A 16103-nucleotide genomic window follows, 5' to 3' on the forward strand; every position below is an offset into this window, starting at 1 on the left:
TATATATATGTTTATAGGAAGGAGGAATGTCCTCTTCCCTCACCCCCAATCTAGAATCAATATTTTTTCAACACGTGAAAACGCGAAGCGATCACTTATAAATATTTCAAATTTCTAATACGCTCATTGATTATGAAATTTTGTGATTATTAATGATCAATAATTGCTGTCTTCCGCGGCTGCATCCTGCCGCTGCGGAAGCTTATGGCTATCCCACCTGGCTGGTGAGGTTTACCCCAACCCCCCCGTTGTCCCAGTCCGGGAGGTCCGTTTCCACTAAAACGCACGACCGTGAAAACGGCATTTTTCCATGAAACACGATTATATCTATGAGTAACATCGCGTAAGTGTTGTTAATCCCTCGTTACAGGATTATGGGTTTAATGCGATACCCGCGCTAGTGCTTCTACTAAAGATCGATGCTGAATTCAATATTTTCACAGCATTATTACAGCATATTACTACAACAACCTTTGCTTTCTCTCAGAGGTTAAACCGTTAACATTGCGAACAGCGGGCTATACATCGAGTGTCTAGCTGTAATAATAAACCTGTATTTCAATGATTCGAGGTTTGATTGCATTATATACATTATATCTAGACTGCTTAATCTAACGGGACAATGATCAGCACTCATATTCGACACAATTTGAACTGCAACGTGGCAGCTTTGTGTGCGCGTGCGCGTGGAATCACTATAACTACACCCCAGCGCAGTAGTCGTACCCCAGCATAATCCATTGTCTAGAGTGCATTATGCGTCAGTTACACGTGATTTTCATTATCATCTCTCGTATATATCGCGTCTGACGTGGCAGCATGGAGCGATAGCAACCACAGCAAGCTCACTGGTCTTCATTTTTAAATTAAAATGATCAAAAAGGAGAAGTCGCAGATCAAATATTAAATGTTAAAATACGCCAATGTGGACTTTATTTGCTTACATGCGAAGGTAGGCGATTATTACTATAGATAAAACGCTCAGAATAGCAGCTGCGACAGCATGATTCACGCTGTTATCGCAAATGTCATGTCTCCGCCATAAATAACAAATATAATGTCTCATGCACGCATCTAACCTTCCCACCACCGACAGCTAACGGCGAAAGTTCATTCTACGCAAACAGAGAGAGAGAGAGAGAGAGAGAGAGAGAGAAAAAAAGAGAGAGAGAATAACACGGTATTGCACCTAACACAGTTACGGAGTAAGCGCACCGATTGCTAAATGCTATAATCCTCTTACGTGAAAAGGAAAAGTTCATTGGACGTTGAGGATCTACGCGAAGTGCATCATCGCACAGCCGAACTAGATCAGTCGTAATTGCGCGGATTAGCTGTGACCCATTGCTAAAAACAACTATCAGTTCCACCTCACCGCCAGATGTCGTTGCCTCCGCCCATCGGACACCAGCCATGACACCGGCCCTACAGTTCTATGCGATCCTGCTGGTGATTCATCTCAGGAGCAGTTAGAGAAAAAATGTGAAAAAATCTCACTCATTACCATCAAAAACATTACGTCGCTTAAATATATTATACATTTTGTGTAGCATACTCTGTTTTATAGGGATACACACACGCACGCACGCACGTATAGAGAATGCATGCATGCACACAGAGTTGCGATACGTAAGATTAGTCAGATATAAAAGTATGTTCGATATTTAGTCAGCCTGTGTCTTGCCGAGTGAGATGAGATTATTTGGTTCATGCGATCGGGTGGCCATAACTCATTTCGTAATCTGATTGTACGTCTGACGACCTGTAATTGTTCGCGTTTACTTTCGAAGCAATTGCCATTCCCGCACAAAATTCAGCATTTTCCTCTCAACTTTATATCGCAAGTTACGCATATGAAACTTTGCGTACTCTCCGATTAGAAGCCCGTGTGCGTCATTGTGGTGTCATCAGCTAATCATGGTAGCATTATATAAGAGCACATGCACCCTAAGGTTTATCTTCTCTTGATATTCATATATATATATATATATATATATATATATATATATATATATATATATATATATATGTTGAAGCATGAATCATCCACAGCAATTGCTGACCCCTGAGTGGAGTGCACATGAGTAGCAGGAACTTATTACAACATCATACGAGTACAGACCGGTATACAAAGTAATCAGAAAGCGAACACCTAAAGCACACGCGGGTAAAGGTAGCATGGTTTATCTATTAGTCTATCATTTGTGCGTCATTCTATGTCACCAACAGTTTATCGGATTTCTTTACCTCGCATCAGGGATATACAGCACCATATAGTCACTTATGTATATTTCTTTGATCATGCGTATATATGCGCGCGAATACAGCTATTGTGCTTCGCCTGTCTCTTTTGGTTTGGCTAGAAACTGACCGGTTATTGGTTATTCCTACGAGCTGAACATTTCTGCGCTGTGATTGCATATCGGTGGAACAACACAACCCCTCGATCCCCCTTTTCGAATCGCCAAGGCCTGCCCCGCAAGCTCAAGTATAGAATGGCTCTTGGCACGCGACCATCGCCGAGCCATGCGCCTCTGCTAACGTTTCACAGTCTATGCCAAATACGTACGGCCCTCACCCCAGCCAGGCACCGCGAACTATCATAACTTACAATAACTGACACGAGTGGGTTCGAGCGACTAGGTCACGTGCTGGTAAAAAATTGTCAAAGACAAATCTGTTGCGAGGTTTGGCATAAAAAAATTGTGCTAACGGCGGAAAACCCATTCTCGAACTCTCACCCAATGGAAAGTTGCCGAAGTCGGTTAAGAGTGCGGAAGAGATAGATTTCAAGGCATTTGACATTTTGTCCTGGCAGTAAAAAAATTCAGATGTGCGCGGCGCGCGGACCGCTGTGAAAATGCGCGTTGAAGATACATAATTTTGCGCAGAAGAAAAATCACAGGAAATGTATGTAATTTGCAACTCTTAGCTGTAGCACGAGACCTTTAGCGATTCCAAGGTCGTCTGTCTATCGACGGATATGACGTTGTTGCGGGAAGCATCAAACAGACAAGCGTCTGACTTGGACATTAGTCGTGTGGCGGTAACTGGTGGCAGCTGGCCAGTGGTGATGTGCCAGTGAAAATGGAAAGTTGGGGTGCAAGAATGTGCGAGCAAACGTGACATGGCAGAAGCACACAGAGCATCTATGTTCAACATCGCCGCATACGATGCAAACCACATGCCATAACAGTCGCGAAGAACACGTTTTTTGCGATTGAAACGCGGATGGACGAGGCACTCGAAGATGGCGCAGGAACGACGGCATGGTCGGGGGGGGGCTGTTAACCAAATTGGTCTCCAATCCTGTAATTCACCCCCAAATAACCGATAGCCGAACTTACAAGGCCGGCTGACGCGTGTTACGCTTCCCTCTCCTAACTACGTAACGCGCGATCGCATAAATCCGATACAAGTAAGCTAGTAAATTCCGTATAGTTTAACCCAACCGAAATGCGGCTGCGGGTAGGTCTATACGTTTGCGCTCTTATCTCTGACCTCCCTGTCGCCGCCGCGTCTTCGGCTATTAAAGCAGCGCTAACCGCTCCGTGTGCGTGCGGCCGCCGCTCGTACATATTCGTCCCCGTCCGTGCATATGCGTCGTCGTTCGTATATATATACAAGGTGCGTGCCCACTCGCTGCCCCGTATCATCGCAGCATCACGCGTCACTCATGACGCGTGCGCGCGCCGCAGACATCCGACCTGCGGGGCGTCGGCGCGCGTGTTTACCTGCGGCGGTATGTATGCGAGCCTCTCGTCGTCTGCCGCTCGTAGAACTGGATGCTGTCCAGCTGACCACACGGCTCTCAACATACGCGCAAAGCCGCGAAGAATGTAAACATGCGACGAGAGCATGCAGGGGGAGAGGGGGGAGGTAAGAGGAGAGAGAGAGAGAGAGAGAGAGAGAGAGAGAGAGAGAGAGAGAGAGAGAGAGAGAGAGAGAGAGGAAAGAGAGACATGAAGGGCAAGTGAAGGATAGGGCGAGATAGGAGAGACAGAAACAATGTGAGGGAGAGAAAAAGGGAGAGTGAGAGAGAGATAAAGAGAGAGAAAGAGGGAAGGAGAGAGAAAAAGAAAGAAAGAGAAGAAAGAGAGAGAGAGAGCCAGAGAGAGGGGGAGAGACACACAGAGAAAGAGAGCGAAAGAAAGAGAGAGAGAGAGAGAGAGAGAGAGAGAGAGAGAGCGAGCGAGAGGAGAGCGAGAGGGAAAGGGAGAGAGAGAGAGGGAGAGAGAGAGAGCGCGCGAGAGAGCGTGCGCGAGAGAGAGAGAGAGAGAGGAGAGAGAGCGCGCGCGCGCGAGAAAGAGAGAAAGAGAGAGAGAGAGAGAGAGAGTGAGAGAGCGCGAGGGGAAGCTGACTACACGCTGAAAACCGCGCACACCTCGATGCCGCATGCCACAGAGCGCTGCTTGCACTGCCTGCACGCGCAGCCGAGGAATGTGAGCCATGCAGGAAGAGAGAGACACGGGGCTCATCAATAGAAGCTGAATTTCGCTTTCGCCGCGGTAGTAGCCCGAGGGCTGACCACTATAGAGCATGCTCACTTACAGAATGGAATGTGTTGGCCGCAGCTGCAAAGCTAACGACGGTACATGTATATTGATCGAAGAGAGAGCCAGTGAACAAGAAAGAAGAGAGAGAGGATGGGGATGCGAGAGATTTTCACAGGAATTTACAGTTCAGTGAGTAGCTTGGGGTGAAATGGTGTCTACATAACAAACACACCTCGGCCAGCTAATCGAAAAAAAATCTTTCACAAACAAACCCTAAAATAGAACCGCAGACCATGGACGGACGAAAGCATGAATAACTACCGGAGCCAACAGCATCGTTGGAATAACATCTATAACCAGCGATGACCTGGCTGTCACCGACCGAGGTCTGTGACACGACATCCCCTTCTCTCATTCGCTAGCAAAACAGAAACCCCTTGCGCCAAACGAGACCTTAAAAGTAGAAGTCGAGTCCTATATGTTTTCCCTACATCACAGAGTATTTGAGACGCGGTTTGTGTACCAGAGGGTGCCCATGCGGGTATGAGAAGTTGGGATCACTCCGTTGTTGTTCTTGCCACTGGAGGCGAGCTAGAGATTTAGAGGGGATATGTGCTCAAAGCTGTGGGAATATGCTTCCATGTAGTTTGTCGCCCCGTAGTTTAAGTTTCTCTTTTCCCGTCCCCTCTCTCTTTGAGCTTTTTCCTGCCCCTTTTCTTCGCTTCTCTATAACATTCTCCCACTTTCTCTCTTACTCTCTTTCTCGCTTGAAGCCTCGTTGGCATGTTTATGTTATCTCCCAAATTTTCAGCAGGCGACTGGTTTTTTTGGCGCTATCTATGGCATGTGTTGGCATGCATGCCCATTTAAGGCCATCAAACTTCGCTCTGGGTCACGTGTCTCGCAGATGAGATCCAGAGCCGATGCCTGCAGTGTAAACATGGCCGCCTGTCACAGCGCCATCTGTCTACTGTCGTCATCAAACGCCGAAATGTGAATGAGCATCTTCCACGTGATCGCGCACGCTCTTCATTCATCTAACACCACCCCCACCACCACAATCGTCGTCGGCTAAACCTCCGGTCGTCCGCCTAGGAGTCACGTGGAGAGATATACGACGGTGTGGGCAACGTTTTTTTGGCCATATCTGTCGTCGCCGCAAGAGAAAGAAACTCGTAAACGCATCGGTTGTTACATGATCACCAGATGGCTTCATGGTCAATCACCGGCGGAGTGAAGTGTTTGCAACGCATGCACGCGACACTTTCACTCTCTCATTTACATATAGTTTTATTTCCCCACCGTCGCTATTCTCACCGCTAAGAAGATTTCCGCCACTCCTTCCATTCTCTAAAAATAAATTCTTCCATCGCTCTCAATCTGTGCTTTAGTGGTAATATCTCAGTACTAAACATCCCATGCTAAAAAGTTACCCCCATCATCACGCCCCCGCGGCATAACTTCACAGCAACAAAGCGCACCACACGTGCGGCAGCGTGGGACAAAAACTGCCGGTCTTCATGGCTTCGTGGCGGCTGGGACGCAGTGCTTTAATTTGCCACGAGCTAGCGGATAACAGCTGAGCAGATAGATCTCCCTTGCTTCTGGCAGTAGTCGAGACGGCGATGGCAAGCAGAACGATGAAACACGAAGCCGAGCACGCGTGCAGAAAAACAGCGATCTCTCCACGAGTGCCTGGAGAGACGCGCGTGTGAAACTACTGCTACTGCTGCTGCTGCTGCTGTTGCTGTTGCTGCTGCTGTTGTTGCTACTGCTGCTACTGCTGTTGTTGTTGCTGCTGCTGCTGCTGCTGCTGCTGCGGTTGATGTTGTTGCTACCGCGGTAGCTGCTGCTGCTGCTGCTGCTGTTGTTGTTACTGCTGCTGTTGTTGTTGTTGCTGTTGCTACTGCTGCTGCTATTGCCGCCGCCGCTGTGGCTACAGGTACTACTCCGACCATTGGTGTATTCTGCTGCCCCTATCGCTACAACTGCTGCGCGGGCAATAACCCGCCAACGAAAAAATCTAATCACGATTTTTTCCCTCGTGTAGGAGGCGACGTTACGGGCGGCATGATCACGGATGATAGAAGCCTGGCCCAGCTGCTGCTGCCGTTAGCTATCGATGGATAGGAGTAGGATTACGATTAAACCACGTACTGTGTTCATTACGGACAAAGCCACATCTGTTACGCACGCACACCGCCGCATCACTTCTATTCTCATAATGCCGAGCATTGATAGCATCCGAAGCGAATCATGAGCTTCATTTTTCTTCTGATAGAATACTATCATATCAGAAGTCCGTCGTATATAGATCTCCATATCACACACTCCCAATACTATGCGATCGAGTGAAGGAAGTCACTGCCACGCACATGAGATTTTGTGAGGATTAACATACTAAACGAGCTTGATTTTCGGTATGATTAACTTCTGATTGTAGGGGCTATGTTGAAAGAAGGCGCTGCTACGTCAATGCCTTTCCAATTTTTCAGCGTTTCGGATAATGTAAAATCGGGGAAAAGTTACCATACGACAAGATGGTAGATATAGTAGAAACCCAGTATCTGCATTACAGAAGTCACAGTTGAAAGGATGGAAACACTTTCGTCATGCATTTTTTTGTCCCGCGACGTGCTTCAGTATGTTTCTTTGTGCTCTCGAAAAAACTGCTTCGGGTTAAAAGAATAAATAACAATTTCAGCCATTCGGATACGTTACGCGAGACCGAAAAAAACGCTAACAACCGTTCACAACGACAACCAATTATTAGAAAGAATTTGGCACAAAAAATGAAATTCGCGATGTTTTAACCCTGTTACAAATAAACATACGATTGGTATAAGCTATAGCCGCGTTCACACGAGACCTCGTATTGATGAAATACGGTATTTGAGAAATACCGAATCTGAGACAAATACGCGGCCGAGCGTTCACACGCTGATTCGCGGCTCCAGAAATACGGTATTTGCGAAATACCGAATCTGAGACAAATACGCGGCCGAGCGTTCACACGCTGATTCGCGGCTCCAGAAATACGGGATTTGCGAGCTGTTTAAACAATCAAGCGAACAATGCGAAATAAGCAATGCAATGCGCACCAACTGCCGATAAAATACGTAGACTGGTCCGCGCTCGACAGTTCCACTCGCATTACACTGGAACTGTCGAGCGCGGACCAGTCTATAAAATACGCGGCTTCAGAAATCCGGTATTTAGCGTTTACACGAGGAAATTCGCGGTCCAAGAAATCCGGTATTTCTCAAGCACGGCAAATTATTCGGGGTCTGGGAAGCCTCGTATTTACATGAAAGACCGGATCTGTTTAGATACCGTATTTCTTGGACCTCGTATTTTGCCTCGTGTGAACGCTAAATACCGGATTTCTTGCTACGTGTGAACGCGGCTATAATATGACGGTCTGCCTGTCATGGCATGTGATGAATGCCAGAACTTGTGACGTATAGCAACTGTGTATATTTTGGTTACATTGATAAAGAATAATAAAATCGAATACATGTCACACAGAAACCATGTCAATAACGATATGAAAAGAGAGCAATGACCTAACGTTATTCACAGCTGTAGAGCCCAAGATGCAATGTATTGGAATCTTACTACAACCATAACAAAAAACAGGCACATAAATATATTCAATTAAGGTCTGTGTGTGTGTGCGTGCGTGCGTGCGCGCGTGCTTGCGTACGCGCGTCGCGCGTGTCTCGGGCTCTTTCTCCCCACATCTCTTCCTTCACTTATTCTGTTTGTGCACACGTGCGTTCGTACGCGCGTGACGGGTGTCTCGGACTCTTTCTCCCCGCATCTCTTCCCTCACTTTCTCACTGTGCGCGCGTGTGTGTGTGTGTGCGTGCGTGTTCTCGAGTCTTTCTATCTCTCCCACTCTCCTGCCTTCTCTCGTTCATCCTTCCCGCATCGCGGCGCCCGCATGCACAGCGATAATAATATCTGTATCTGTTACTAGCAAACACTTGTAACCGGGTGCAATAAACCGGAAGGCATTTAAGTATCAAGTATAGGGATTGAACTCTCTCACTCTGCATATATATTCTAAAGTATAACATCCACGTTTTTTTCAATGTGGCGCGGGTGGGTGGTATGTGTGGGCGCAGAAAATGTAAAAAAAAACATGATATTTTTGGCCGCGTTTCATGATTATGACTACGTTTGTTGATTATCTAGTCGGTTCCATTGGTTTTTCATTATGGCAAGCTAGTACTCGACAGTTAGTGCCCGCAGCTTCTAAAATTTTACGAAAGGAAAAAATCCACGTTTATCGACCGAGACAGTTGCATGGTGGATTCCTAAGCGTGAAAAACCTCGAATGGTATTTCGAAATAGTCAAAACACAAAAAAATGCTACAAGAATCATGTTAAAATAACAGCGCACGATACTGCAGGATGCCTGTACATGTTCCATAGCTTAACGACGATTATGAATGAATGACTTGCACATTTGGTCAATGCTGTAATGATGGTGATGATAATGATGATGATGATGATGATGATGATGATGATGATGATGATGATGATGATGATGATGATAATGACGATGAAGAAGAAAATGAGGAAGAAGGAGAAGAAGAAGAAAAAGAAGAAGAAGAAGAAGAAGAAGAAAAAGAAGATGATGATGATGATGATGATGATGGTAATGGCGATGACGACATTTCATTTCATCATCATATTTCATAGTCTCTTCTCGACATGCCCCGCTGCACACCCGGAGCAAAATCCCCAGAGCGATTTCAATTTAAAACAAACTCGTTTTCAAAGTTTGCTCATCTACTCGCGACCACAAAAGACGGCTAACGTTATTACACAATGTGGAATGCCATTCCCGTTACTACAATAAAGAACAAAGCGCGACGTAATCCAAATCCCAAAATCATCGGACGAGTTCATACCGGGTTTATATTCGCGTGGCGTGACGTAGATCATTAACAGGCGGTCGATCGAGCGCGTGATGAGCGTGTTAAATCACGTACGAGCAAACAGTATATAACTAAACCGACTGCATGTAATACGCCTCTTCTATTCCTCCCCGTCTCTCTTTCTATTTCTCTCTCTCTCTCTCTCAATCTCCTCTGTCGCTGTTATTATTTATCTCTTAATCTTTTCTCTCTCTCACTCTCTCTCTCTCTCTCTCTGCCTTTATTTATCCCTTTATCTCATCTCTTTCTCGCTTCCACGCGCACGCGCTCTCTCTCTCTAACTCTCGCGTTCTCTTTCTCTCGTGCATGTGCGGTTCCGCTTTGAGCCCAAGCAGCTCGAGTACCTAGCCACGCGTTTCCCACCACGCAACTAAAAGTACGCGTGAAAAAATCGAGTTATTTCCCCTGTGGTCTTGAAAGAAACCTACCGCAGCCTGAGCGCATTCTTTACTACGCGCGCACACAGAGACTGCTGTGAAGGCTAATCTAACTCAACTCGTCCACAGCTCTTTCCTTCTCAGTCGTCGCACGCGCACACTGACATCGTCGCCCAGACCGCAGGACGCCCAAGATGCCGCTCTCTCGCGACGTCTCGCGAGAAGTAATTACGCCGCAGACAATTTGAGAAGAAGCGAAGACACGGTGTTCGGCTGACCCCGTTGGCGGCAATGCCTTGAAGACATGACGCTGACAATATAGAGCTTGTGTTGTCACGCTAAGAAGACAAGACATTTCACATACTGGCGGACGGATTAACTGCCTGAAGACATGACGCTGCGGATAACTAGGAGGGATGTAGAGAGGCAGAGAGGATATATCGGCGGAGGAGGGAAGGAATGTTCGTATAGCGTGACGGTCTCAACCCCTTTCGTCGGAGTACGCTACTAATTAGACGTAAGAATGTAATGGAAGGCGTATAATCAGGGCGATAAATACGGCGAGGAATCCGGGTAGGACAAGGCCTGGCTCAGAACGTGCGGACAGGCCGTTAACTCCGGAAGAGGGGTTTTCCGAAGCGGGCACCATCGTTTAGAAAGAAGAGAGGGGTTAGAGGAAGGCACCGCCTGCATGCTCCCCATTGAACAGAGCAGCGGCACGCCGCCCGAAAATGCGCTATGCCGAAACCACAAGTTGCTACAAGTTTGCGAAAAACACGCGCATTCGAGTCGCGTCTCACTCGCCGGCGGCGCCATCGTGGACTGAAATGTCCGCGCGACCTTCGCGTTTGAAACTCTTTCCGATGCCTACGCGCGCGATTGCTATACACTGCGAAACGAGCAAGGCGCGGTCTAGCAGGCGTGTGCATTGATCATGCTCCACATACCGCAGTCACGACGGGGAGGGACGTACGCGGCGACAACCCCCAAAAATGTCACCGATGCCGAAATTACCATTTGTGTGAGTATACGTGTCGCAAGCAGCGCCGTGACCTCGAATTACCGAGCATCGGCGTTAGAGCGTGTGCAGAGATACGTTACTTAGCGTGAGAGAACGAAAGAAAGACACACGCACGCACGCACGCACGCACGCACGCACGCACGCACGCACGCACGCACGCACACACACATACACACACACACACACACACACACACACATATATATATATATATATATATATATATATATATATATATATATATATATATATCGCTATATAGATAGATTGATAAAGAGAGAGCGACACACACATAGCGAGAGAGCGAGACAGAAAGATATATATATATATATATATATATATATATATATATATATATTATATATATATATATATATATATATATATATAGAGAGAGAGAGAGAGAGAGAGATAGATAGATAGATAGATAGATAGATACACAGATAGATGGAAGGACGGCAAGACGGTGTGACTGCATTGCTAAGGGGTAGCACCTCGTAATTGCTGACGAAGCAATGAGGTGTGATGGTTGCTAAGGTTTACAAACGCTCTCCCTCGCCAGTGCCTCCCGGCTCGCACATCGCGCCCCGTATATGGAGATATAGATATACGACACGCGCTTCTCTCACATCCGCGCCTGCGCTCTAGTTACACAGTCGGTCGGACACGCATAATATACACGTGTAATCGTAAAATTAAAAATACACATATAATCGGCACGCACGCGCGTGAGCAGCGTATCGGCCCCTCCCTTCGTTCCGCGCCTCACACTTCCCACCACACTCCGTTACCGACAATCTACATGCGCGTCCACCGCCACCCATCCCCGCACACCGACAAATCGCCGTTTTCTGGGAAAGAACAAAAATGTCATTTTTGTGTGGAAAAATACGCGCGGTGTGTGAATGCGACTGCGGTTAGAAGCCGGTACGCGCCGGCCTGCGGCCATTTTGCGGCGTTTCTGGCAGTCCGCCCTCTCGTATGTGACAGTTATCAGCGCACGGTAGGCGCTTATATACGTATTACAGGCAATACCCAGCAGTGTCACTTTCCAAGGTCGCCAGCGCTAACGCGTCCGAACGGTGCATGCACGTGCGTGCGGGGCGCCGCCGCGTTGACAGACCATAAATAATTTCAAACGCGAAAAAGTTCGAGTTGACGCAGCGGCAAGGATGCTGCCGCCGCAGCGCAGCGTGTGCCTGTAACGGCTGCGGTGCGGGTCTGCCATGAAGGAAAACTCAACGCTATATAGCGAACTCAACGTTGAACGAACACTAATGCTACAGCAAATCATACAGGCTGTTTCTACAATGCTTTCTCTCTCTCTCTCTCTCTCTCTCTCTCTCTCTCTCTCTCTCTCTCTCTCTCTCTCTCTCTCTCTCTTCTCTCTCTGATCGCTCTCCACTCTCATCTTCTCTTCTCTCCTCGCAGCGCAGCGGTCTCTCTCGTCCTCTCGGCACTCGCAGTCTCATCTCTCCTCTCGTCTCTCGTCATCTCTTCATCTCTCTCTCGGCTTCATCTGATATACCGATAACAGGCACCTGTCCACACAACTAATATATATATTCCCATTATATATCTATATATATCAAAGCTAATAAATGACATATTATGTATTATTAGCTTGTGATATATATATATATATATATATATATATATAAAATATTATATATAATGGCTGGTAATTTCCTAATGGCACTTCCTACTCAAACCTATGCACAGCTGTCAGGATATCACTGGTACGAAGGCTATGCTACATGACATGAGTCAATGCTTACCTTTATATCGAGGTGGACGATACTTCTGTCGTGGAGAAAGACGAGGCCCTCTAGCAGCTGTCGCATGAACCGGATGACATGTTTCTCATTGAAGGCCTCCTCCTCCAGAAAGTGACTGAACAGCTCTCCTCCTGCCGCACTGCAACAATGTGCACGGAGGGAGTTAGCAAGTTGTAGTGATCAAGTTAGCAAGTTTAGTAAAATTTAGTTTAGTTTAGTTTAGTTTAGTCAAGTTTAGTCAAGTTTAGTTGAGTTAGCAAGTTTAGTAAAATCTGTAGGAAACGGCGAGAAATCGCTATTAATATAATGTTCCTGAGCGCTAGCAAAAAAATAATTGATCAAGTTCAGTTTAACAAACACGCACGCACGCACGCACACACGCACACACACACACACACACACACACACACTCACACACGGGCATATACACGAACGTACGTACAGGCGCACACACGCACGCACCACATATGGAATTGGTAAACATATCGGTTATAAAGTAACGCTGTTATTTAAGGATTTAACGAGCTCTATACATAAACCATCGTTTACAGCATTGTCTGCGCGTCGGAATAAACGAGTCTATTTTACCATGCGACCACGAGGTATTATGATATGAGGCCATGCTAATAAAGCTGTTCGAGAAAGCAGTATCGCCAGCAAACACATTTACTCGCCGTGAGAACTGCTCGGCGGCGAAATACCGCGAATGTTTTTGGAAGTGAATATACCCTATAATTTAGCAGCAGAGTTTGCACTCAGCGCGCATTTATATATATGCCCGACCACGTACGTATGCGCGCACGGGTCAGCACGTGGCCGGAGACTGACCACCGGTCATCGATGTAGAACACTGACCCTTTACCACCGTCCGCACGCCAACAGCTCGCTCTACGCGTGGGCCGCGAGGAGTGGACGTCGTATTACGTTTCGGACACGCGGCTGTCGAGACGGCCGGAAACGCGTGGAATTTACAGCAAGTCAACGTCCTGAGTGCGGGGCTTCTCCGATGCAAGTCGAGAGGATTGAATTCGAGTGCGCGGGACAACGCTTGTCGTTCTTACAGTAGACTATCTCTACCCCCCCCCCCTACTCTTTCTCTACGTTCTTGATCTCTCTCTTTCTCTCTCTCTCTCTCTCTCCCCTCTCTCCCTCGCCCTCTACTTTCTTGATCTCTCTCTCCAACTCTCCAACCGACAGGCGGCTGGTGAAACTATTTACCCATACAGATATTGGAAATGTCCAGTATTTATACACACTCGCCAACACGCAGTCAGCGGTGACCGGCATACGGGAACAATAAACAGGCGGTGTGCATAACATGCTACATATCGCTGAGTGTAACCCCAAACCTCAAATCTCGTTGTAACCATATAACCCCAGGTCTTACAGTAGGCTTAACCCTAACTCTTGCTCTAAGCTGAACCTATATCACATCTGTAACGTGCAAGCCCACACACGCGCACGCACGCATGCATGTTCACGCCAACCCACGCGTGCACGCACAAGACTGCAAAAGGCGACGCAGAAAAATGCAGCGCGACGCACAAAATTCCAAGGCGACGCAAAATACACGTATAGTCTTCGGCAGAAGGCTGCAGGACGACGCAGTAGATTGCTGGGTGATGCAGAAGACTGCGGGACCACGCAAAGGTCTGCGGGCGCAACGCCAAAAATTGCAGCGCGACGCAAACTGCAGGACGCCGCCGCACCGCGTCGTAGCGACGACGCACAGTCCTGCCGCGTCGTCGACACATGCGTTGTGAATACCGCGCGCGCATCCCTGCGTCACCACTCACGTCCACGCACTTCTCATTATATGCCCGAAAATCACAACACCGCGGTGACGGCGGGCGGGCGGCGCGCGTGAAGGAGGAGGAGGAGGAGGGGGAAGGTAGGTGATAGACGATTCCTGCCGTCATCCCCTCGCCGCGGTAAAACTATGGTCAAGGTTATCGAGGCTCGGCCGTACGGGCTCACCACTGCTGCTGCGGCTGCTGTTATGATACCCGGCCAACATGGCGGGCTGCCAGGTTCGCGTCGGTGATTAACAGCAGTGCATCATGGCCATACACGTCGCACGCGGGATCGCATTCCTTCTTCGCTTCCGGTGGAAAAGTGGCAATAAATCGTCGACCGAGATGAGAATTTACTGCGGCTCGTATTTCGGGAGTCGGGCGTCTGCGCATGCTCGTCGACGCAGACGAGAGAGAGAGAGCGAGCGAGCGGGCGGGCATGCGGGAATATAGATGACGCACTAATCGCAGGAGTCGTACATCTTGTTCTTTTTGTTTTACTGCGTTGAAATGGCATCGCGCGCGACTCACGCAAGGAATTACATTAAGTGTCCGTATGGAAATTTATTGGGGATTTGGGATTTTGAACTCCCCACTAGAACTTTTCTAACAAACCCAACTGCGTCCGCTTCCCCCTCTCTACCCAACCACCCATTCAAACCTCGCCCTTTTCCTCGCACTATCCTGCCTCTTCAACCCGCCGTCAGTTTCCTCTACCCTATTCCAGATCTTCTCCAGTTTTCATTACGCGCACCCTTCTTCACCCCACACTAACCCTCCTTCACTCTACGCTCACCCTCTATCACCCTCCCTCACCCTCCATCACCCTACGCTCACACTCCATCACCCTACGCTTACCCTTCCTCACCATACGCTCACCCTCCCTCACCCTACGCTCACCCTCCCTCACTCTACGCTCAGCCTCCCTCACCCTACGCTCACCCTCCCTCACCCTACGCTCACACTCGTTCACCACACTAACCCCCTTTCACCCTATGCTCACCCTCCTTCAACCTACGCTCACTCTCCTTCACCCTACGCACACCCTCCCTCACCCTACGCTCACACTCGTTCACCACACTAACCCCCTTTCACCCTATGCTCACCCTCCTTCAACCTACGCTCACTCTCCTTCACCCTACGCACATCCTCCCTCACCCTACGCTCACACTCGTTCACCACACTAACCCCCTTTCACCCTATGCTCACCCTCCTTCAACCTACGCTCACTCTCCTTCACCCTACGCACATCCTCCCTCACCCTACGCTCACACTCGTTCACCACACTAACCCCCTTTCACCCTATGCTCACCCTCCTTCAACCTACGCTCACTCTCCTTCACCCTACGCACATCCTCCCTCACCCTACGCTCACACTCGTTCACCACACTAACCCCCTTTCACCCTATGCTCACCCTCCTTCAACCTACGCTCACTCTCCTTCACCCTACGCACATCCTCCCTCACCCTACGCTCACCCTACACACACCCTCCCTCACCCTCCCTCACCCTACGCTCACCCTCATTCACCCTACGCCCACCTTCCTTCACCCTCCTTCGCCCTACGCTCACCCTACGCCCACCCTCCCTCACCCTCCTTCGCCCTACGCTCACCCTCCCTCACCCTCCTTCGCCCTACGCTCACCCTCCCTCACCCTCCTTCGCCCTACGCTCACCCTCCTTCACCCC

General features: G+C 48.4%; 1 protein-coding gene across 2 annotated transcripts in view; it reads right to left on the reverse strand.

The window, feature by feature from the left end:
* LOC106806505 (serine/threonine-protein kinase 17A-like) overlaps positions 1-16103 on the reverse strand; it is an 85960-nt gene that overhangs the window by 13626 nt on the left and 56231 nt on the right. For both annotated transcript variants that reach the window (XM_014808473.1, XM_014808472.1), the window contains exon 4: positions 12622-12760. In XM_014808473.1, the coding sequence (XP_014663959.1) occupies positions 12622-12760 (139 nt within the window). The remainder of the gene's footprint in view (positions 1-12621; positions 12761-16103) is intronic.

Source organism: Priapulus caudatus, unplaced genomic scaffold (genome assembly GCF_000485595.1).
Source record: "Priapulus caudatus unplaced genomic scaffold, Priapulus_caudatus-5.0.1 Scaffold165, whole genome shotgun sequence".
Taxonomy (NCBI): Eukaryota; Metazoa; Priapulida; class Priapulimorpha; order Priapulimorphida; family Priapulidae; genus Priapulus; species Priapulus caudatus.